The 23,762-nt window shown below is 47.4% G+C and overlaps 1 protein-coding gene across 1 annotated transcript in view; it reads right to left on the reverse strand.

Moving 5' to 3' along the window:
• Positions 1-11,869: 11,869 nt before the first annotated feature.
• Positions 11,870-23,762, reverse strand: part of asrgl1 (asparaginase and isoaspartyl peptidase 1) — a 540,016-nt gene continuing 528,123 nt past the window's right edge. Inside the window, exon 7 of the mRNA XM_072498343.1 lies at positions 11,870-13,881. Coding sequence (XP_072354444.1) covers positions 13,664-13,881 — 218 coding nt within the window. The 3' untranslated portion in view covers positions 11,870-13,663. The remainder of the gene's footprint in view (positions 13,882-23,762) is intronic.

Raw genomic sequence — 23,762 nt, forward strand, 5'->3', positions numbered from 1 at the left:
TCTGCACATCCTCCCCGTGTGTGCCTGGGTTTCCTCCGGGTGCTCCGGTTTCCTCCCACAGTCCAAAGATGTGCAGGTTAGGTGGATTGGCCATGATAAATTGACCTTAAGTGTCCAAAATTGCCCTTAGTATTGGGTGGGGTTACTGGGTTATGGGGATAGGGTGGAGGTGTTGACCTAGGGGAGGGTGCTCTTTCCGAGAGCCGGTGCAGACTCGATGGGCCGTATGGCCTCCTTCTGCACTGTAAATGCTATGATAATTTATGATTAATCTAGGACAAATGTTCGGCACAAAATCGTGGTCCGAAGGGCCTGTTCTGTGCTGTATTTTTCCATGTTCTATGTGTATTCTTCTGGTTCAGTGAATTAGAACATAGAACATAGAACAATACAGCGCAGTACAGGCCCTTCGGCCCACGATGTTGCACCGAAACAAAAGCCATCTAACCTACACTATGCCATTATCATCCATATGTTTATCTAATAAACTTTTAAATGCCCTCAATGTTGGCGAGTTCACTACTGTAGCAGGTAGGGCATTCCACGGCCTCACTACTCTTTGCGTAAAGAACCTACCTCTGACCTCTGTCCTATATCTATTACCCCTCAGTTTAAAGTTATGTCCCCTCGTGCCAGCCATATCCATCCGCGGGAGAAGGCTCTCACTGTCCACCCTATCCAACCCCCTGATCATTTTGTATGCCTCTATTAAGTCTCCTCTTAACCTTCTTCTCTCCAACGAAAACAACCTCAAGTCCATCAGCCTTTCCTCATAAGATTTTCCCTCCATACCAGGCAACATCCTGGTAAATCTCCTCTGCACCCGCTCCAAAGCCTCCACGTCCTTCCTATAATGTGGTGACCAGAACTGTACGCAATACTCCAAATGCGGCCGTACCAGAGTTCTGTACAGCTGCAACATGACCTCCCGACTCCGGAACTCAATCCCTCTACCAATAAAGGCCAACACTCCATAGGCCTTCTTCACAACCCTATCAACCTGGGTGGCAACTTTCAGGGATCTATGTACATGGACACCTAGATCCCGCTGCTCATCCACACTTTCAAGAACTTTACCATTAGCCAAATAGAACAAAGAACAAAGAACAAAGAAATGTACAGCACAGGAACAGGCCCTTCGGCCATCCAAGCCCGTGCCGACCATACTGCCCGACTAAACTACAATCTCCTACACTTCCTGGGTCCGTATCCTTCTATTCCCATCCTATTCATATATTTGTCAAGATGCCCCTTAAATGTCCCTATCGTCCCTGCCTCCACTACCTCCTCCGGTAGTGAGTTCCAGGCACCCACTACCCTCTGCGTAAAAAACTTGCCTCGTACATCTACTCTAAACTTTGCCCCTCTCACCTTAAACCTATGCCCCCTAGTAATTGACCCCTCTACCCTGGGGAAAAGCCTCTGACTATCCACTCTGTCTATGCCCCTCATAATTTTGTATACCTCTATCAGGTCGCCCCTCAACCTCCTTCGTTCCAGTGAGAACAAACCGAGTTTATTCAATCGCTCCTCATAGCTTATGCCCTCCATACCAGGCAACATTCTGGTAAATCTCTTCTGCACCCTCTCTAAAGCCTCCACATCCTTCTGGTAGTGTGGCGACCAGAATTGAACACTATACTCCAAGTGTGGCCTAACTAAGGTTCTATACAGATGCAACATGACTTGCCAATTCTTATACTCAATGCCCCGGCCAATGAAGGCAAGCATGCCGTATGCCTTCTTGACTACCTTCTCCACCTGTGTTGCCCCTTTCAATGACCTGTGGACCTGTACTCCTAGATCTCTTTGACTTTCAATACTCTTGAGGGTTCTCCCATCCACTGTATATTCTCTACCTGCATTAGACCTTCCAAAATGCATTACCTCACATTTGTCCGGATTAAACTCCATCTGCCATCTCTCCGCCCAAGTCTCCAGACAATCTAAATCCTGCTGTATCCTCAGACAGTCCTCATCGCTATCCGCAATTCCACCAACCTTTGTGTCGTCTGCAAACTTACTAATCAGACCAGTTACATTTTCCTCCAAATCATTTATATATACTACAAAGAGCAAAGGTCCCAGCACTGATCCCTGTGGAACACCACTGGTCACAGCCCTCCAATTAGAAAAGCATCCCTCCATTGCTACCCTCTGCCTTCTATGGCCTAGCCAGTTCTGTATCCACCTTGCCAGTTCACCCCTGATCCCGTGTGACTTCACCTTTTGTACTAGTCTACCATGAGGGACCTTGTCAAAGGCCTTACTGAAGTCCATATAGACAACATCTACTGCCCTACCTGCATCAATCATCTTAGTGACCTCCTCGAAAAACTCTATCAAGTTAGTGAGACACGACCTCCCCTTCACAAAACCGTGCTGCCTCTCACTAATACGTCCATTTGCTTCCAAATGGGAGTAGATCCTGTCTCGAAGAATTCTCTCCAGTAATTTCCCTACCACTGAAGTAACGCTCACCGGCCTGTAGTTCCCGGGATTATCCCTGCCACCCTTCTTAACCAGAGGAACAACATTGGCTATTCTCCAGTCCTCCGGGACATCACCTGAAGACAGCGAGGAAATATTCCGCATTCCTGTTATTCCTTCCAAAGTGAATCACCTCACATTAAACTCCATTTGCCACCTCTCAGCCCAGCTCTGCAGCTTATCTATATCCCTCTGTAACCTGCTACATCCTTCCACACTATCGACAACACCACCGACTTTAGTATCGTCTGCAAATTTACTCACCCACCCTTCTGCGCCTTCCTCTAGGTCATTGATAAAAATGACAAACAGCAACGGCCCCAGAACAGATCCTTGTGGTACTCCACTTGTGACTGTACTCCATTCTGAACATTTCCCATCAACCACCACCCTCTGTCTTCTTTCAGCTAGCCAATTTCTGATCCACATCTCTAAATCACCCTCAATCCCCAGCCTCCGTGTTTTTTGCAATAGCCTACCGTGGGGAAACTTATCAAATGCTTTGCTGAAATCCATATACACCACATCAACTGCTCTACCCTCGTCTACCTGTTCAGTCACCTTCTCATTGAGCAAGCTTCAGCTGGGGAGAGGTCAATTTCAGCTGTCTGATAGCAGATGCCACTGTTTTTTGGAGGTCAAGTTTATGTCTATATTCTTTTAGCAGGAGTTGGGCTGAAATGACAGGTGCAGATGGTGGGCTGAGTCAGTGACTGATATTAAAGTCACTTAAGAATAACTATTTGCCTATTCATAACCAATGGCAATATTTTTGTTACTTGGCAAAGTTTGAAAAAGGTTTTAAGTTTTCTTTTGAAACTTAAAATGTTTGAAAATTCAAATTCAAACTGCAAGCTTCGTTCTGATCTTAACTCAGAACTGAATTTAAGTTATGCTTAACAAGAGCTTGTATAACCTTTACAATTTAATTAATTTCTTTATCTTAACATTCACAAAAATGTTGGCAGTTTTTGGGAGGTAGGAGTTAGCTGCGGTGATTTATACCGTAGTAAAACCAACTGTCATTTCCCGATTTACACTTTTAAAATGATGTCACCGAGTTTTTAAAAAAGTTTCTATTAATTTACAAATAGAATGAAATGAACCTTATTTCAAGTAATTCAAACTTAAGATTCTGGCAATTCCAATCAACTGCTTGTTTAAAATAGTTAACATTTATCAGAGAGGTGGAGAACTCACAATCCACTGGTTTCCTTTTGTGTAACTTAATACGCTGGAATTTCTCTGACTCGAAAGAAAAGTGTTGAATTACACTTTTGTTATCTCAAAACCCTGTCTGATAAGCACTGGTTTGCAGTCGAAAACTTTTGGCTGCTGTTCAAACTGACAATCCTGTCTATAGTTTTTCCCCGGAAAAAATTTTGTTATTTCAAGCGTAAATCTCTGCCCATCTGCGAAGGAAGGTTGGAATGCAAGTAAATGATCCACCAGTAATGTTCCCTTGGGAACAATAACTGTTTGATTTACAAGGGGATCAAGGTTTGCTGGCGGATCACGCCAGAAATGTGCCTGAACTTGAGCTGCCATAGCCAAGGTATTGTTTAAAAATATATACTTGTCTTTTCTACTAGTAAACAATGTTTAACAATAGTAGCCAAATTCGGTTTGATTTTGCTGGAATTAGTGCTTTATTTTATATTGTTCTGACCTTAAGGGTCAAAGTGCACTGTTTTAGTTTAGGTTATAAATTACCTATATCTTAGCGACAGAGCTATTGTGTCTATTTGTTAAGACCCAAGAATAAATCTCAGGCCACCACGTTGGAGGCGCCAGATGTGACAGTTGAGGAGTATTTATCTAAGATCTGCCTGATTAGTCGAGGTTGTAAGCTACTAGACAAGGTCTTGTGAATATCTAAAGTAAGACTCGCTATATGGGAGATCTAATTATAGTATACACAATGTGCCTTGCGTTCATTGCCTTCAGTGTATAGGAGAGGCTGTGCCGTAGATGACTATCTTATCCTTAACGTGACTAAATAGTTCTAATTCTTGAGAGCTAGGCATGGGCAAGTGACCCTCCAGATAGCCTCAAAGGGTGAGAATATGATGAGTCTTAGTTAAATGTCACTCTTATCTATTAAAATAGACATGGATCTGTATGGTAAAATATATACGCAATTTATTTAAAGAAAAAAGGGTAATACAAGTGTTTTGATAAATGATACAGTTTGACAGATACAGGATACGTGATGAGTTAGCCTCTGAGCTTCTTTAACTACATATTTGCTTAAACTATTAACATCTCATACTCACATCGACTGGTTGTCTCAGAGTTCCATACTCAATCAAAAGCAGAACTCAACGAGTCGAGGTATGTCAGTTTACTCCAGTAAACACCCATTAATCTCCTAAACAGCTCTCTCGGTGAAACTCTAACTTTTGCAGCTTTTGCTTGAATATTGATAGTTTTTACACTCAGGGAGAGCTAGGGAGTTCGAGAGGAGTTTTAGCATAGCCCCTTCTTCTGAAAAACAAGTTAACTCCCCACAGTTATTTTGAGACAAAGAACAGTCTCTCTCTTGGTTGGCAAGGCCTTAATTTCAGGGAGGCCTAACAAGGCACCTGTTCCTAAAGATACGGGGTTGATACCTCCGGTAGCTATCTCCAGAAAAACACCAGTCTCCCTTCTTGGCAGGGTCTCTTGCCAAGCAGTAGCCTCCCTTAGTGACAAGGCCACTAGACAAGCAATAACCTCCCTTAGTGGCAAGGCCATTAGACTTAATGAGTTCACTGCATTTGGACTCTTAAAAAGATAATACATATTAAAAAACATTATTGTGATAAGTAATGGTTTACATTGATAATGGACTCATCAATCATCAGTTTTTAATGTAGGATTATATACATGATTTAATATAGCATCAGCTCTGATCAGCTTTTAATATAAAGAGAATAGATGATTGACTATAAAATCAGTTCTGATTAGCCTTTAATAGAGGTGGACCGCCACAGAGGGACAGTAAGAACACTGTAAGACAATCGGTGCACAACATAATTATGACAACATCAGGTTAAAGTCCACCAGGTTTGTTTCGAATCACTGGCTTTTGGAGCACTGCTCCTTCCTCAGGTGAGTGAAGAGCTGGGTTCCAGAAACATTTTTTTGGCAAAGTCAAAGATGCAATACGATACTTTGAATGCGAGTCTTTGCAGGTAATTAAGTCTACAGGTCCAGGCGGAGCAACTGGAGAGAGGGGTAACCCCAGGTTAAAGAGGTGTGAATTGTCTCAAGCCAGGAAAGTTGGTAGGATTTCGCAAACCCAGACCGGATGGTGCGGGGTGAATATGTGACATGAATCCAAGGTCCAAGTTGAGGCCGTACTCATGCGTGCAGAACTTGACTATAAGTTTCTGCTCGGCGATTCTGCGTTGTCGTGCGTCCTGAAGGCCAGCTTGGAGAACGCTCACCCGAAGATCAAAGATTGAATGCCCTTGACTGCTGAAGTGTTCCCCGACTGGAAGGAACATTCCTGCCTGGCGATTGTCTTACGGTGTCCGTTCATCCGTTGTCACAGCTTCTGCATGGTCTCGCCAATGTACCACGCTTCGGGACATCCTTTCCTGCTGCTTATGAGGTAGACAACGTTGGCCGAGTCAAACGATTATGTACCACGTACCTGTTGGGTGGTGCTCTCATGTGTAATGGTGGTACCCATGTCGATGACCTGGCACGTCTTGCAGAGATTGCCATGGCAGGGTGTGGTATCGTGGTCGCTGTTCTGAAGGCTGGGTCGTTTGCTGCATACAATGGTTTGTTTGAGGTTGCGCGGTTGTTTGAAGGCAAGCAGTGGGGGTGTGGGAAGATGTTCGTCTTCATCGATGACATGTTGAAGGCTGCGAAGAAGATGTCGTAGTTTCTCTGTTGTCGTAGTTTGTTGCTCTCTGTACTGAGTTGAGCCACAGGGAAGGACCCCACGTGGAATTACAAACAGAGAGCAAAGAAAGAGGGAGGGAGAGAAATATTCATGTGGTGCTTCGGGCTTAACCGCTCTTTGACACCAGTTAATAAAAGCAAATAACTGCGGTTGCTGGAATCTGAAACTAACGAAAAAATGTTGGAAAATCTCAGCAGGTCTGGCAGCACACTACAGCCTTCCGGTCTCAACATCGAATTCAACAACTTCAGATGATTAGCTCTACCCCACCTCGACCCATTTGTTTTCATCCCATTTCATTTCAACTGTCTTTCACCATTTCTTTCTTCTTTCTTAATATATATTTAACCCCCCCCCCCCATCTTATCCACCTTTCTTTACCCCTTTCTCTCCTTTCCTTCCCCCTTCCCCTCACCCCACATCGCCATCTGTCACAATTTACCCTCTGATGTCAGTTTCTCTGCTGTTTGGCCTTTCACAGCTTTTGTTCCCTCTGGGTATTAGCCATTAGTCATTAGCACTCTTTCCCCTTGCTTTCTGTGGCTATTAGCACCCGGTTTCCCTGGGTTTTTGCGGCTATGACTCATCTTTTATTCTCACTCCACAGTATAAATATTTCCCGCTTTCTCTGTCTGTTATCTTTGACAAAGAGTCATTGGACTCGAAACGTTAGCTCTTTTCTCTCCCTACCCTACAGATGCTGAGATTTTCCAGAATTTTGTCTTTCGCCTTTGACGCCAATTGTTCGGCTATCCACAGTACAGTCAAGGTGACTTGAGTTGACATCCCCCAGAATCCCATTCTGCCGCCTCTATTGGACGATGTCATGGCTTTATTTCAATGTTATATTACAATAGGCAGGATACAGTAAGGCACAAGCTCTTCAGAGCGTAACACAGCTTGAATCGTAGTGTTCTTCTTTATACACATCCAAAGCTTATTTCCCGCAACTCTGTGATTGATTATAAATTTCAGACATCACTCTTTATTCAGCTTGTGTTACACTCAGCAATCTTCACAACTCCCAGACTCAGCTGGTGTTCAAGGAGTTTTCAAGCTGCTAATTTATTCAATTGCTTGGTCAGGGCCGTTACCTTCTAATTTAATCAATTGTTGAGGTGATGAGAGCCTTTGATTTTCTGCAATGCAAAATATGGATATTAAAGAGACAAGGGAAAGTCTAATTCACAAGTGGGTGTCATTTGTTTCTCCGCCACATCTCCTTATGGGGCAATGTGCATTGTAACCACAGAACAACTGTATTTACAACATGGATATTTGATCACCGTAACATCAAACATCTTCAATCCAATATCATGTTCAATTTCATTCCATGTGGCTATCATCTAGTTTAGAAATGTAATATCCCATTGAGCAAATGCACCTTTTGACAATTTATTTGGCTTTTCTGTAACTTGTTTTCTGTTCTGGTCAAAGCTGTCTTCAAAATCACAGGAAGGAAGATCATCAAATGTGGGCACAGCGTGAGTTTTTTCAGTACCTACGCTGCCTTTAAGGTTAAAACATTCCAAATTTGCTGGGCACAAATTTGATTCCAACTGCAGTTAATGCTGTTTTTTTAAATAATTTTAAAAAAATTTAGAGTACCCAATTCATTTTTTCCAGTTAAGGAGCAATTTAGTGTGGCCAATCCACCTACCCTGCACATCTTTGGGTTGTGAGGGCGAAACCCACGCAAACACGGGGAGAATGTGCAAACTTCACATGGACAATGACCCAGAGCCGGGATCGAACCTGGGACCTCGGCGCTGTGAGGCAGCAGTGCTAACCACTTTGCCACCGTGCTTCCCTTTTAAAGTAAATTTAGAGTGCTCAATTATTTTCTTCCAATTAAGGGGCAATTTAACGTGGTCAATCCACCTACCGTGCATACCTTTAGGGTGCGGGGGCGATACCTATGCAAACACAGTTAATGCCGTATTGGCGCAACAAGCTTTAAATCTTCACTGAATCCCATTTCAGAAAGGCAAATTCTAAAAAGCCAACCCAAATATACTATTTACCTAATTAACACATTAATATACTATTTACCTAATTAATAGATTAACACCGGAGGTGCCCAAAGGTGCCCAGCTGAGTACTTGCGGCACTATGTGCCAGGGTCCAACCAGGATTTCAAAAGAACCAACAAACATTTACTCGGGGAGTAAAAGTACACTCGAAGAGGAAGCAGTAGCATAGCGGTATTGTCACTGAACTAGTAATCCAGAGACCAGGGGTAATGCTCTGGGGACTTGGGTGTGAATCGCACCATGGCATATTGTGAAATTTGAAAGCAATAAAATATGGATTTAAAAGTCGAAAGATGACCACCTAGAACGTTGGTCCTCAAGAAAATATCAAGTCTTATAATGGGTAAAAACCCATCTGATTCATTCAAAGAGGGGCAGTTGAAATGCAAATTACTTGCGGCCCTGGCCAGAAAGACTCACAATACCTTAATGGGATAACAATTAAAGTTATCTCCAGCGACCATTGTCAAGAGACCAGGGGCAGTTGAAATGCAAATCACTTGTTGCCCTGGCCAGACGGAAGCACAATACCTTAACGAGATAACGATTAAAGTTGTCTCCAGCGACCATTGTCAAGAGACCAGAGACATTGCAAGCTTTTGTAAGGGCACTACTTAAAATCAAATTACATTATGACACCTTTTGATTGGGGAACTTGATCACTTCCATCCTGTCAACAATCAGAAAGGCTTCCTTTGTCCTGGAACTCACCTGTGGGAGGGTCAGTATTTGACCCATTCAGGGTTTTGCCCTTAAAAAGTCAAGTCTGAGGAACTGTTGGAAGAACTCTACTCTCCTGACCTGACACACGCTTCGCCTTGCTGACAACAGACCACGAGAACCGGAGGAGCAATAGCCGCAAGGACCGGCCAGCTTGGAAGACGATCTAAAGAAATCTGTGCCAATGGTTTTTTAACTATCCTGTCCCTGGAGCGGTGAGTATTTTACTCCCACTCACAGAAAACTCCCAATTAGTATAGCTTGTTGAGGTTTGGGGTGGGTGTGTATCTGTGTTTGTGTCGCTAAAGTAAATCTGTGTAAGCTGTAAGAATTTTCGATGTGCCATTTAGTCTCTTGTTTTACACATAGTATTTCATAATCGGTGTTTGTGTGTGTGGGGTAATCTGAGTTGCAGAAGACTTAATTTCTCTTGAATAAATCAATTATTTTAAAACTACCATTATTGTGGTCTCACCTTCCTTTCACAGTCCGTTCTGGTCAAGTCACAATAATTGCCAGGACATAATCACGTAGTCAAGGACCGGAATATGGAATCTGAGCGCTTCGAACACGCTCACTCAAGAGAGGCTACTGGTCAGGAATAAACAGTGGTCCCTCGTTTTCTCTCTCTTGTGAAGTTGCACTAGTGGGGCACTACTGGGTGACATTTCACCATCACAGGAGAGAGACTCACACAGGCGTAGGTGGCAGTCAAGGTAACTGGTGTGGCATAAGGACAACCTCACTGGTTAGGTATAAACAGTGAGACTTGCCCCCTCTCTCTTGCGAAGCTGTCCCAGTGCAACACTTCCGGGTCGTGGATTCAACACCTGCAGGAGAGAGACACCCAATGCCAGCCTGTTGTGGAGTAAAGGAAACCCTTTTCATTACACAGTGTAGTGTGGTGTGGTGTAAATCAACATCTCAGGAAACCTTTCTTTACAGCTAATTAATCACTTCGGAGGTGCTGTCACTATTCTGCACATAAAACATACCTGCCAATTTTCACACAGCAAGATCCCACTGACTGCAAGATATGATCAGTTTTGCTGATCTTGAATAAAGGATGAATGTGGCTTTGATCACCAGCAGAACTCCCTGCTGCAGGTAATTACAGCAAAGTCTTAACTTGGTAGACAGGGTCTACGCTGAATGCTTCATGCAGATGGTTGAACCTTCGGTAATGCAGTATTCCTTCATTACTGAAATAACAAAAGCCCTGGAAAATTTAAACACTGAGGTTGACCAATGAGAGGTAAGTTGTCCCCTGCATGTGGAAGTGAGACAATCTGTGAGGAGCTACTCGCCAATCACAGACCATTTCTCCCCTGCACTTGCTGCTGATAAATGCAGCAAATACAGGAGAGAAACAGTCAGTGATTGAAGGCAGCGGAAGGTAAAGGGGGAAACGAGCTGCCAGGGGTGGAGGGGAGGAAGAAAGTGAGGCTGCTGGTCAGGAGTGGGAGTGTTTGCAGAGAGGCTGTGGGGAACGAGTGCAGAAGGACAGTTTTAAACCTGTCAACACACAGCTAATTGGCAGCCAGGAAAAATGGAAGTCACTGAGGTATTGAATTCCTTGTAAATGATTGAGGAATCTCTACTTAAAGGCTGCATAAATTTAGGACCTGCTGTATGGGAGAAAGAAACAGTGGATGCTAGTGTGATTAACACTTAATTGGATAATTGAATGAATAATTTTATTTCATTAGAATAATTTGCATTTATGTCATCACATCTCAAATAATTCCAATACCAAATTGCTGTGACTGTGTTAAAGAGAAACATGCAACCATTTTACAGATACTGCGATCCCAAATCCCAATGGATGACTTCCATTGTTATAGTGCTTTCCATGACCATAGGACATCTAAGGTCAATGACATACTTTGGAAGTGCAGTCACTGCAATGAACTAAATGTTGGGTGTATAATCTGAAAACTAGAAGCAGATCTTAGATCATAGAATTTACAGTGCAGAAGAAGGCCATTCGGCCCATTGAGTCTGCACCGGCCCTTGGAAAGAGCACCCTACCTAAGCCCACACCTACATCCTATCCCGTAACCCAGTGATAAGTGCAGCAAATACAGGATTAAAGGTAGCGGGAAGGTAAAGGGCGAAATGAGCTGCCAGGGGTGGAGGCGAGGAAGAAAGTGAGGCTGCCGGTCAGAAGTGAGAGTGTTTGCAGAGAGGCTGTGGGGGGACAGGTGCGGGAAGACAGTTTTAAACCTGTCAACACACAGCTAATTGGCAGCCGAAGGGTAATTTAGCATGGTCAATCCACCTAACCTGCACACCTTTGGACCGTGAGAGGAAACCGGAGGATCCGGAGGAAACCCACGCAGACACGGGGAGAAAGTGCAGACCCCACACTGACAATGACCCAAGCTGGGAATCGAACCTGGGATCCTGGAGCTGTGAAACAACTGTGCTAACCACTGTGCTACTGTGCCATCTAATTTCAGGAGTGAAATTAGAAGCACTTCTACACAAGGGCTGGCAGAAGGTTGGAAGTCTCTTCCGCAAAGAGCAATTGATCCTCAATGACTGTCAATGCGGGTCAATTGTTACATTTAACCCATTTGAGATGCAATGAAAAGAGTAGTAATTGCCTGGTTAAAATCCTCTTTCGTTGCATATACCGTGGCCTACTGAGGGATGTTCGGAGTGATGGCTTTGTCTGTAGAAGTACATGTCAGTTATCTTGAAAAAACAAACCTGATGATATTGATAAGAATAATAATCTTTATTGTCACAAGTAGGCTTACATTAACACTGCAATGAAGTTACTGTGAAAAGCCCCTTGTCGCCACATTCTGGTGCCTGTTCGGGTACACTGAGGGAGAATTCAGAATGTCCAATTCACCTAACAGCACGTCTTTCGGGACTTGTGGGAGGAAACCAGAGAACCCGGAGGAAACCCACGCAGACACGGGGAGAACGTGCAGACTCCGCACAGTGACCAAAGCCGGGGATCAAATCTGGGACCCTGGATCCATTCTGGTAAATCCCCTCCGGATGCTCACATCCTTCCTGAAGTGTGGTGACCAGAACCAGGCACAATGTTCTCATTGTGACCTAGAATCAGCATAGCTTCTGTGTTTTGTTTTAGCTGTAGGAGACAGAGGGTGATGACAGACGGCTACATTAGTGACTGGAAGTCAGTGTCCTGTGGCATACTACAGGGATCTGGGCTGGGTCCCCTATTGTTTGGAATTTACATAAATGACATAGATGGCTATGTGGGGGGTAGCATCAGTAAGTTTGTGGGTGACACAAAGATTGGCTGGGTGATTAACAGTGAGGTTGAGTGTCTTGGGCGACAGGAAGATATAGACGGGATGGTCAAATGGGCAGAAAAGTGGCAGATGGAATTTAACCCTGAAAAGTGTGAGGTGTTACACTTTGGAAGGAGTAATGTGACAAGGAAATATTCAATAAATGGTCTGACAATGGGAAGTTCCGTGGAACAAAGGGACCTTGGCGGGTTTGTCCATAGATCTCTGAAGAGCAGGTTAATAGGGTGGTGAAAAACGCATATGAGACACTTGGATTTATCAATCGAGGCAAAGATTACAAAAGCAAAGAGGTCATGTTGGAGTTGTATAGAACTTTGGTGAGGCCACAGCTGGAGTACTGTGTGCAATTCTGGTCGCCACATTATGGGAAGGCTGTGATTAAATTGGAGAGGGTGCAGAGGCGATTCACCAGGATGTTGCCTGGGATGGAACATTTAAGTTATGAAAAGAGGTTGGATAGGCTTGGGTTGTTTTCGTTGGAGCAAAGACTGAGGGGTGACCTGATTGAGGTGTACACGATTATGAGGGGCATGGACAGAGTGGCTAGGGAGCAGCTGTTCCCCTTAGTTGAAGGGTCATTTACGAGGGGACACAAGTTCAAGTTGAGGGGCAGGAGGTTTAGGGGGGATTTGAGGAAAAAGCTTTTTATCCAGAGGGTGGTGATGGTCTGAAATGCACTGCCTGGGAGGGTGGTAGAGGTGGGTTGCCTCACATCCTTCAAAAAGTACCTGGATGAGCACTTGGCACGTCTTAACATTCAAGGATATGGACCAAGTGCTGGCAAATGGGAGTAGGGGGGCAGGCCAGGTGTTTTTCATGCGTTGGTGCAGACTCGAACCACTATATTATTCTGTGAGAAGCCTCTCTAAACCAAAGAGTGGCCTGGAGAAAATCTCAAGAACAGCCCTGGTGGAGGGAATATGTTGATCCATGATGTTTCATTTTGTCCAGTATTTTATTTAGCACCTGAAGTTGCCGACTTTCCAGTAATACTGTTCCTGTGGGATCCGAAGTAGTGTGTGGCACCAAGCTGTTCGATTATCAAAGGAATGTCTTCATGGACATTCACAGGGAGGGGCACATTAAAAAGCACTGCGATCCGAAGAGTCTGATTGCTTTCCACTCATCACTCATTTGGTGGCTGAGGTTACTCATCAACAGTTCAAAACAAACAGGAGAACAGTAGGAATGAATACGTGGGTCTTGTTTCTTCCTCCGTGCTGACTTCACTGGCAAATATCTTCAATGGGGGAAGTGCGGACCTCTCCCAGCGCAATGCCATAATACAACTTGCCACCTGCCACTGCAGCCCATGGCATATTGTCAGTGGTGAACTTGGCTGCCCAGTCCCCAGCATTGTTGACGACTATCACTCCAGCAGTATTCTGTAATCTGGTCCATAGGCACTTAAGGCCAGTATCAGCAGCCTCTGCTGGAGACATGCCTATGAGGGGGGGGGGGGGATGCAGAAAAAACACAAATGTTACATTTTACCCAAACTGTCCAAATTTCCTTGGACAGATTATGAACAATATACTTCAAATTTTACGTTATTGGCTATTAGATATTACTCCACGTCAGGGTTTATGCTCCTAAGGGACTCATCCATCACATTTCATCCATCCTTCTATTCCTTTGCCCCTTATCTACGTACCTGGCATTCTAATAAAGGCACCTATGTTATTCATCTCAGCTACACCCTGGACTGAGTTCTATTATCTAATAAAACATTCTGGGTAAAAGACTAATTCATTCATTGATGTTTTATTAGTGAACATCTTATATTCAGATCATCTAAATTTGGGACTCTCCACCTTCTCGACCAAATCCCTTCTTCATTTTAAAGACAAATCCAAGTAGGTGTCCTTGGCATGGTTCCACCAAAATTAAATGTAACAAATAATTACATTTAATTATTACCCATTGACACGCCAATTCTGCAAGTTTTCCTGTAATATGTCAGTATCAACTATAACGCCCATTTGGGGTAGCACGATGGGCAGTGGTTAGCATTGTTGCTTCATGGCGTTGAGGACCCGGATTCGATCCTGGCCCCGGGTCACTGGCTGTGTGGAGTTTGCACATTCTCCCCGTGTCTCACCCCCAAAACCCAAAGCCGTGCGGGGTAGGTGGATTGGACATGCTAAATTGCCCCTCAATTGGCAAAAGAAATTGAGTACTCTAAATTTATTTTAAAAAACTATAACCTCCATTTGATGATATCCATATAATTATACTTCTGATTCCCAAATACAAACTCGCCAAAGCTTTTTAGGCAACACCTTCCAAACCCATGATCTCTACCATCCAGAACGACAAGGATAGCAGATACAGGGGAACACCACCAACTGGAAGTTCCCCACAAAGCTACTCACTATCCTGGTGGAAATATATTGACGCTCCTTCACTGTCCCTGGATCAAAATATTGGAACTTCAACAGCACATGGACTGCAGCGGTTCAAGAAGGCACCTCACCACCACCTTCTCAAGGGCAATCAGGTATGGGAAAAAATGTTGGCTTAGCCAGCGACATCCACATTACGTGAATGAATTTTAAATAATTATATATTTTTTAAAATAAATTTAGAGTACCCAATTCATGTTTTCCAATTAAGGGGCAATTTAGCGTGGCCAATCCAACTAGCCTGCACATCTTTGGGATGTGAGGGCGAAACCCACGCAAACACGGGGAAAATGTGCAAACTCCACATGGACAGTAATCCAGAGCCGGTATCGAACCTGGGACCTCGGCGCCGTGAGGCAGCAGGGCTAACCCACTGCGCCACCATGCTATCCTGAATTTAAAATAATTATTGAAGTAACTGATGAAAAGTAGCTTCAGGACTAATTCCCTGTAGAAAATCATATTCAGCCAGCCTGGGAAATTAAAATTAACCTCTGGTCTCTGTTTTGTAAACACATTGTTATTCATTCTGCCACTTGCACCTTTACTCCATGTGCTGACGATAGTTGAGTCTACTATTAACCGGCTTTTTAGAAGACTAGGTTTGTACACCCATTACAGTACCCCTTATTTATCCTGTTACTTCTACTGGGGGAGGGGGGGCGGGGCGTGGAGGTGAGCGGTCAACGCGGAGGAGAGGTGGTATGATGAAGTCTGATCTTGGACGAGGCGCTGCTCCACTTCCTGCACGAAGCTGGAGCAGGATAAACTTGCCAGGTCCCCCCCCCCCACCCCCACCCTGACCCTGAAAATTGAGAGCAGGAGGGAAGGCCTCTCCCGGCCCACATACAATTGTGACAAGTAGGGGAACACAGGAAAGCCACCCAGGGAATTTTAAGGCCCACCTTCAACCAACCCCACCAGTTGGGGACTGCAAAATTAACTCACAGTCCTTCATTCATAAAATGCAGTTTCCTGGGAATATAAACACAATTGCATAACCACAATCCTGTAATTAGCAGCAAGCAGAACGTGAAAGAAAGACATACGTTTAGCAGGGCATGGCTTCATTAGAAATACAAGTACTAGGAAATCCAACAGCCTAAAGGCTGGCATGTCCCCTGGACCTGATGGTCTGCATCCTGGGGTCTGACAGGGATAGGGTGGAAGTGAGACCTTAAGTGGATCAGTGCACTCGATGGGCTGAATGACCTCCTTCTGCACTGTATGTTCAATGAAGAGAAGTGGCCACAGAGATGTTTAATGCATTACCTGTAGTCTTCCAAAATTCTGGAAAGGCCCCAGTGAATTGGAAAATCGCTAATGTAGTACTCCAATTCAAGAAATGAGGGAGAGAAAGCAGGAAACTATCAGCCAGTTACACCAATGTCTGTCATTGGGAAAATGCTTGAAACTACTTTTTGTAAGGGCCACGAAGAATCCAGCACGAGTTTTAAGGATACAAAATAATAACATTTATTTACTATAACAATATATACATAACAGTAGCAGTAACTTCCCTTGCTACCTTCTCCTTCCTGAACTGGCCAGCTTATTTGTACTAGGAGTTTCTCCGCCCCCCTCATTGGGGAAGTTCATACTCCCATAGGATTGTGGGATAGTCATTAGTCCCCAGCCAATCGTAAGTAGGCAGGTTATAACATCCCTCCCCCCCCAAAGTCCAAGAAATCCACCGAAGACCCTGGCGAAGGAAAGCGTCGAACTCGTTTGGCCGCAGGCCGGACGCCATTTGCACGCGGTGCTGGATCAGGCGGCGTGTAACGAGACGGAGACCGGTGCTTCCGTGATGAACGGCGCGGTTGTACATCCATGGCCTATGGACCTGAGGATTCCCCCTCTGATTCATCCTGTGTCTCCATCTCGGAGTCAGAGTCTGCTGCCTCCGTCATGTCAGCGTCTCTATCTCCATTCGGTCCCATAACGACCTGCGCAGGCTTCAAGTGAGGCACCAGTGGAAGATTTTGAGGACTACCTTCCCTTGTCTCTGGTCTTTGCGGCTGTTGAAATGAGCTCCGGGGGCGGGGAATCTTTTGAGGGGATGATCTTCTGGACCGGACGTGGTCTACATGTTTGCGCTGGAGACGACCCTGGGCTTGCACTTGGTAAGATATAGGGCCCGTTTGGCGAAAGATTACACCAGGAACCCATTGGGCACCACCAGCAAAATTCCGCACGAATACTGGGTCACCGGGCGCAAACTGCCGAATCGGACGATGCCGAGACAATCCCTGTCCCTGCCGTTCTTGTGTGCGGCGTACTTTTGCGCCAATGTCCGGGAAGACCATACTAAGGCGGGTGCGAAGTCTTCGGCCCATTAGGAGTTCTGCGGGAGCTACCCCAGTCACTGCATGGGGGGTGGTCCTGTACGTAAACAAAAAGCGAGCCAGTCTCGTGTCCATTGATCCGGAAGACTGCTTCTTTAGGCCTCTTTTGAATGTTTGCACTGCACGCTCTGCCAACCCATTTGAAGCCGGGTGGTAAGGGGCAGTGCGGATATGGCGGATGCCGTTCATCTTTGTAAACCTAGCAAATTCCTCACTCATGAATGGAGTGCCATTATCCGTGACCAGCACCTCGGGGAGGCCATGCGTACTAAATGATAAACGCATCTTTTCAATTGTTGCACAGGACGTTGTCCCCTGCATCTTATGCACCTCCAGCCATTTGGACTGGGCGTCAATTAGTAGAAGGAACATGGATCCCTGAAAAGGGCCTGCGAAATCTGCATGTAAGCGTGCCCAAGGCCGCCCTGGCCATTCCCAGTGATGTAGGGGCGCGGCCGGCAGAAGCTTCTGATGCTCCTGGCAAATGGAGCAGTTTTGGGCCACCTTCTCAATGTCGGTGTCGAGGCCTGGCCACCAGACATAACTCAGGGCCAACATTTTCATCTCGGTCACGCCCGGATGCCCAATGTGCAAGTCTGATAATATCAGCTCCTGGCCTTTTTCCGGGACAATCACACGCGTCCCCCACAAGAGGATGCCGTCTTCCACGCTGAACTCTGACAGCTTGGAGGAAAATGCCCGCAACTCGCCTGGGAGCTGTCTATGCTGCCCACCATACAGGACTATGTGCCGAACCTTTGACAAGACTGGCTCCGTCTGGGTCCACTCACGGATCTGTGATGCCGTGACAGGCAAGGTGTCCATAAAATTTAGGGTTGCAACCATCTCACTGGTCGTGGGGGTCGACATGGGGCCGGTCGATAAAGGCAATCGGCTCAGTGCGTCGGCATTTGCTATCTGTGTACCTGGTTTGTGCTCCAGAGAATACTCATATGCAGCAAGCAACAAAGCCCAGCGCTGGATCCGTGCAGAAGCAATGGGCGGTATTGGCTTATCCTCTCTGAAGAGTCCCAGCAGGGGCTTATGATCAGTCATGATAGTGAAATGGCAGCCGTACACATACTGGTGGAAGCGTTTCACCGCGAAAACCACTGCCAGGCCCTCCTTCTTGATCTGCGCGTACTTTTTCTCCGCTGCAGTCAATGTGCGGGAGGCGAAAGCTATCGGTCGCTCGGCCCCGTTCTCCATCTTGTGGGACAGGACAGCCCCAATACCATACGGGGATGCATCACATGTGACGAGCAAAGGCTTTCCCGGATCATAGTGGGTTAGTAACCCAGACGACGACAATTGTTGCTTTACCCGCCGGAAAGCGGTTTCTTGCGGCTGACCCCAAACCCAGGTGTGATTTTTCTTTAGCAGCAGGTGCAAAGGGGCCAGCGTAGTTGCCAGATTGGGGAGGAACTTCCCGTAATAGTTTACGAGACCGAGAAAAGAACGAAGATGCGAAGTGTCAGTCGGGGTGGGGGCATGTTGAATTGCACGCACCTTCTCTGCGACGGGGTGCAGACCCTCGCGGTCCACCCGATAACCTAGGTAGACTACTTCTTTTGCCTGAAATACGCACTTTGTGTGACGTAAACGGACTCCAGCCTCCGAAAGGCGTCTAAGGACAGTCTCCAGATTTTCCAAATGCTCTTGCTCCGACGTCCCTGTAATCAACACATCATCTAGGTAGACAGCACACGTGGTAAACCACTCAAAATGCCCTCCATAACACGTTGAAAAATTGCGCAGGCAGAGGATACTCCAAAGGGCAACCGTGTATATTCATACAGGCCCCGGTGTGTGTTAATTGTTACATATGGTCGGGAGGCAGGGTCCAGCTCCAACTGCAGGTAGGCGTGACTCACATCTAATTTTGTGAATGAGAGTCCACCTGCAAGTTTCGCGTAGAGATCCTCTATGCATTGGGTATCGGTCGAGTCGGGAAACTGTATTCACTGTAAGTTTATAGTCGCCACACAAGCGAACTGTGGCATCTGGCTTCATTACTGGTACAATTGGTGCTGCCCAGTCAGCAAAACGGACGGGCCTGATAATACCCAAACTCTCCAAACGAGTGAGCTCCCCTTCTACCTTCTCGAGCAAAGCGTAAGGCACTGGGCGTGCCCGGAAATAGCGCGGCGTGGCTCCTGGTTCAACGTGGATACGGGCTACGGCCCCTTTTATTTTCCCCAAACCAGGCTGGAATACCTCTGGGTATCGTCCTAGCACCTCAGTCAACCCTCCAGAAACTGTTTGGAGGATGTGCTGCCATTGCAACCGCAAATGGCGCAACCAGTCCCGACCCAACAGGCTGGGCCCATGGCCACGCACTACGATAAGTGGGAAACGCCCCTCCTGGCGTCCATAGACAACAGGGGTCATTGTAGTTCCTGCAATGTCCAGTGGTTCCCCCGTGTAGGTGGCCAACCTGGCCTGTGAGTCAGTTAACGTAAGGGTCTGTATACCCTGCTTGATGCGGTCGAATGTCCTCTGGGCGATCACGGAGACCGCTGCACCAGTATCCAACTCCATCTCCAGCGGGTGGCCATTGACCCGTACTGTCACCTTAATGGGGGCCACACAGGGAGCTGCCACACAATGCAGCTGCAGGCAGTCGTCCTCCGTCTCCACGTCCTCAGGAGTGGTCGCCGCAGGTTCATCCACATGGAAGGTACGGCCTCTGGGCTGGTCCCAGTTACGGCCCCTGGGCTGGTCCCAGTTTCGGTCGGAACGACGGTGCCTCTGGCGTCCCCAGGACCGCCGTCCGCGACGGGGTCGGCGCCTACAAGTCTGATACGGACATGGCTCCTCATCCATTGGCTCTGGAGAAGGCTCCCCTCGGGGAGGAATGTCCGATGGCCACTGGCGTCGGTCCAGTCGTTGCCTCGCCCAAGGTACCGCAGGAGTGCGGGGGGACGTTTTTGGGCAGAAAGGGTTGCGCCCCAAGGCATGCACTTCCATTCCCTGTAGCTCCTGTACCCCTCGCTCTGCGCTCTCTCAGGACAAGACTATTTGTATTGCCTGTTGAAAAGTCAATGTTGGCTCCGCTAACAACTTTCTCTGGGTTGCTGCATTGTTAATACCGCAAACCAAACAGTCACGTAACATTTCTGACAAGGTCTCACCATAGTCACAGTATTCCGCAATCCCGCGTAGCCTGGATAAAAAAAAAAATCGGCAAGGGATTCTCCAGGGGTCCTCTCAGCGGTATTAAACCGGTAACGTGGACGGGGTTGGGTTAAAGTGTTGCCCCACTATATTCACAAGTTCGTCAAATGTTTTGGTGTCCGGCGCAGCTGGGTACGTAAGGCTCCTAATCACCCCAAACGTCTGTGGCCCAATGGCGGTGAGCAATATGACCACCTGGCGCTCGTTTTCAGTGATATTGTTTGCCCGGAAATAGTAACGCATCCGTTGTGTGTACTGGTTCCAGCTTTCCAGCGCAGCATCAAAAACATCCAAACGTCCGTACAGAGGCATGGTATAATAGAAAACAACTTTCAACCTGTATCCAACAAAAATCCAGGGAGGTGGCTTCAGCAGTGTAGACAGCTATTCACTTTAACCTTCGTCGCCAGTTTTATAAGGGCCACGAAGAATCCAGCACGCGTTTTAAGGATACAAAATAATAACATTTATTTACTATAACAATATATACATAACAGTAGCAGTAACTTCCCTTGCTACCTTCTCCTTCCTGCTGGTTCCTGAACTGGCCAGCTTATTTATACTAGGAGTTTCTCCGCCCCCCCTCATTGGGGAAGTTCATACTCCCATAGGATTGTGGGATAGTCATTAGTCCCCAGCCAATCGTAAGTAGGCAGGTTATAACACTACTATTAAGGAAGTAGTAATCGAACATTCCGAAAATCATAACACAATCAGACAGAGCCAACATGTTCTTGTGAAAGGGAAATCGTATTTGACAAATTTATTGGAGTTCTTTGAGGATGTAACAAGCAGGGTGGATAAAGGGGAACCAGTATATAGAACATAGAACATACAGTGCAGAAGGAAGCCATTCGGCCCATTGAGTCTGCACCGACCCCATTCCCGGAACCCAATAACCTCTCCTAACCACTTTGGTCACTAAGGGCAATTTAGCATGGCCAATCCACCTACCCTGCACGTCTTTGGACTGTAGGAGGAAACCAGGGCACCCGGAGGAAACCCACGCAGATACAGGGAGAACGTGCAGACTCCGCACAGACAGTGACCCAGCGGGGAATCGAACCTGGGACCCTGGCGCTGTGAAGCCACAGTGCTATCCACTTGTGCTACTGTGCTGCACAACAGTCCAAAATATTTGGCATATTGAGCCTGCACTAGCCCTCTGATACAGCACCCTACCTAGGCCCACGCCCCCGCCCTATCCCCGTAATCAGATAACCCCACCTAACCTGCATGTCTTTGGACTGTGGGAGGAAACTGGAGCACCCGGAGGAAACCCACGCAGACACGGGGAGAAAGTGCAAACTCCACACACCCACCCAAGCCGGAAATGAACCTGGGCTACTGGCACTGTGAGGTACGTTCTGGGCGATCACTGTCATGATTTACCACCATGTATTGTACAGGAGCCCCGGTGGGCTCGGCTCCCCCCCCCCCCCCCCCCCCCCCCCCCCGCCGGGGCTGTGTATAGACTGGCCACCTGTGGGCGGCACTCATTGTTACTGAACTCACAGGCAGGCAGGTTCTTGGTTAATAAAGCTTCTGTTCACTCGTTCTCATCGTCTTGCAGTGAATTGATGATATAACAATTTATTAACCGAAGACATCACTATGGAAGCCGTTTCGTGAAGCCCATAACTGAGGTGTTCAGGCGGCACCTGCTCATTACCCGCCTTCAACGCACCGGGGAATCGCTGGACGAGTACCTGGTGAACCTGCCCCTACTCGCTAGAAACTGCAACTACCAGGATGTGAAGGCCGAGGAGCACATGAAGCTGCAGACCCGGGACACCTACGTGGCTGGGGTCCGGTCTAACTACGTCAGGCAGCGACTGCTGGAAAACGGGGCCTCGGACCTGCAGGTCACGGTAAAACCAGCCACCTCATTAGAGGTGGTCTGCCAGAGCCTCAGCGCGTTCCCGCGGACCAAGCGAACCCCTCGTGGGCATCACCGACGCGGCCCTCACCAGGTCCGACTACGTCTCAGGCCTGTGCCGCGCGGCTGTCCATCGAGACCAGGGGTCCGCCGTGCTACTTCTGCGGTCAGGGCCAACACCCCCAGCAGCGTTGCCCAGCCCGCACCGCAACATGCAGCGTCTGCCGCAGAAAGGGACATTTTGCCAGTCTGCCTGGCCCGACATAAAGCCCCGAAGTCTAGAGCGTACCAGGCCCGATCCACGGATTCACAGGCCCACAGACCCCGCAATGAGGCTGCGTGTCGGCTGGGAATGCCCCCTTCAGACGCGTCATCCGCCTTGTGCAACTCGTGGGGGCCGCCATCTTCAACACCAATCGATAAGTGTGATCGATGGGGCGGCCATCTTCGTCGCCATATTCAACTCAGCCCGACACGTGCGACTCGTGGGGACCGCCATCTTGTGACTCCGATAATCCGACCAAGCAGACTACCCGCAGCTCGGCACCGTCACCCTCGACCAGTCGCAGCCAAAGCACCTATAAATTCAATGATGGTCGTCCGGGTCAATGGGCAAGAGAGTCTTTTCGACTCCGGGAGCACAGAGAGCTTCGTCCACCCCGACATGGTAAGGCACTGCTCCCTCCACTTCTACCCCGCATTCCAGACAATCTCCCTTGCCTCCGGATCCCATTCGGTGCAGATCCGGGGGTACTGTGTCGCGAACCTCGTGATACAGGGCTCAGAGTACACCAAATTTAAAATGTATGTCCTCCCTCACCTCTGCGCCCCCCTACCTCTTGGACTAGACTTCCAATGCAGTCACCGAAGTCTGACCCTAAAGTTCGGCGGACCCTTACCCCCCCCTCATGGTGTGTAGCCTTGCGACCCTTAAGGTCGCCCCCCCCCCCCCCCCCCCCCGCTCTTTGCGAACCTCACCCCCGACTGTAAACCCGTCGCCACCAGGAGCAGACGGTACAGTGCACAAGACATGACTTATTTCAAGTCAGAGGTCCAGCAACTCTTGAGAGAGGGGGTCATTGAGTCCAGCAACAGCCCCTGGAGGGCACAAGTGGTAGTTGTCAGGACCGGGGGAAATAATCAGATGGTTGTGGACTACAGCCAAACTATAAACCGGTTCACGCAACTGGATGCGTACCCCCTCCCCCGCATTGCCGAGATGGTCAACTAAATCGCGCAATACCGGGTTTTCTCCACGGTAGATCTGAAGTCAGCCTACCACCAGCTCCCGATCCGCCCGGAAGATCGGCACTGCACGGCTTTTGAAGCAGCCGGCCAGCTCTTCCACTTCCTCAGGGTCCCTTTCGGCGTCACTAATGGGGTGTCGGTCTTCCAGAGAACAATGGACCAAATGGTGGACCAGTATGGACTGCGGGCTACATACCCGTACTTGGACAATGTGGCCATCTGCGGCCATGATCAGCAGGACCACGACGCCAACCTTCAGAGGTTCTGCCAA

This window comes from Scyliorhinus torazame, chromosome 4 (assembly GCF_047496885.1).
Source record: "Scyliorhinus torazame isolate Kashiwa2021f chromosome 4, sScyTor2.1, whole genome shotgun sequence".
NCBI lineage: Eukaryota > Metazoa > Chordata > Chondrichthyes > Carcharhiniformes > Scyliorhinidae > Scyliorhinus > Scyliorhinus torazame.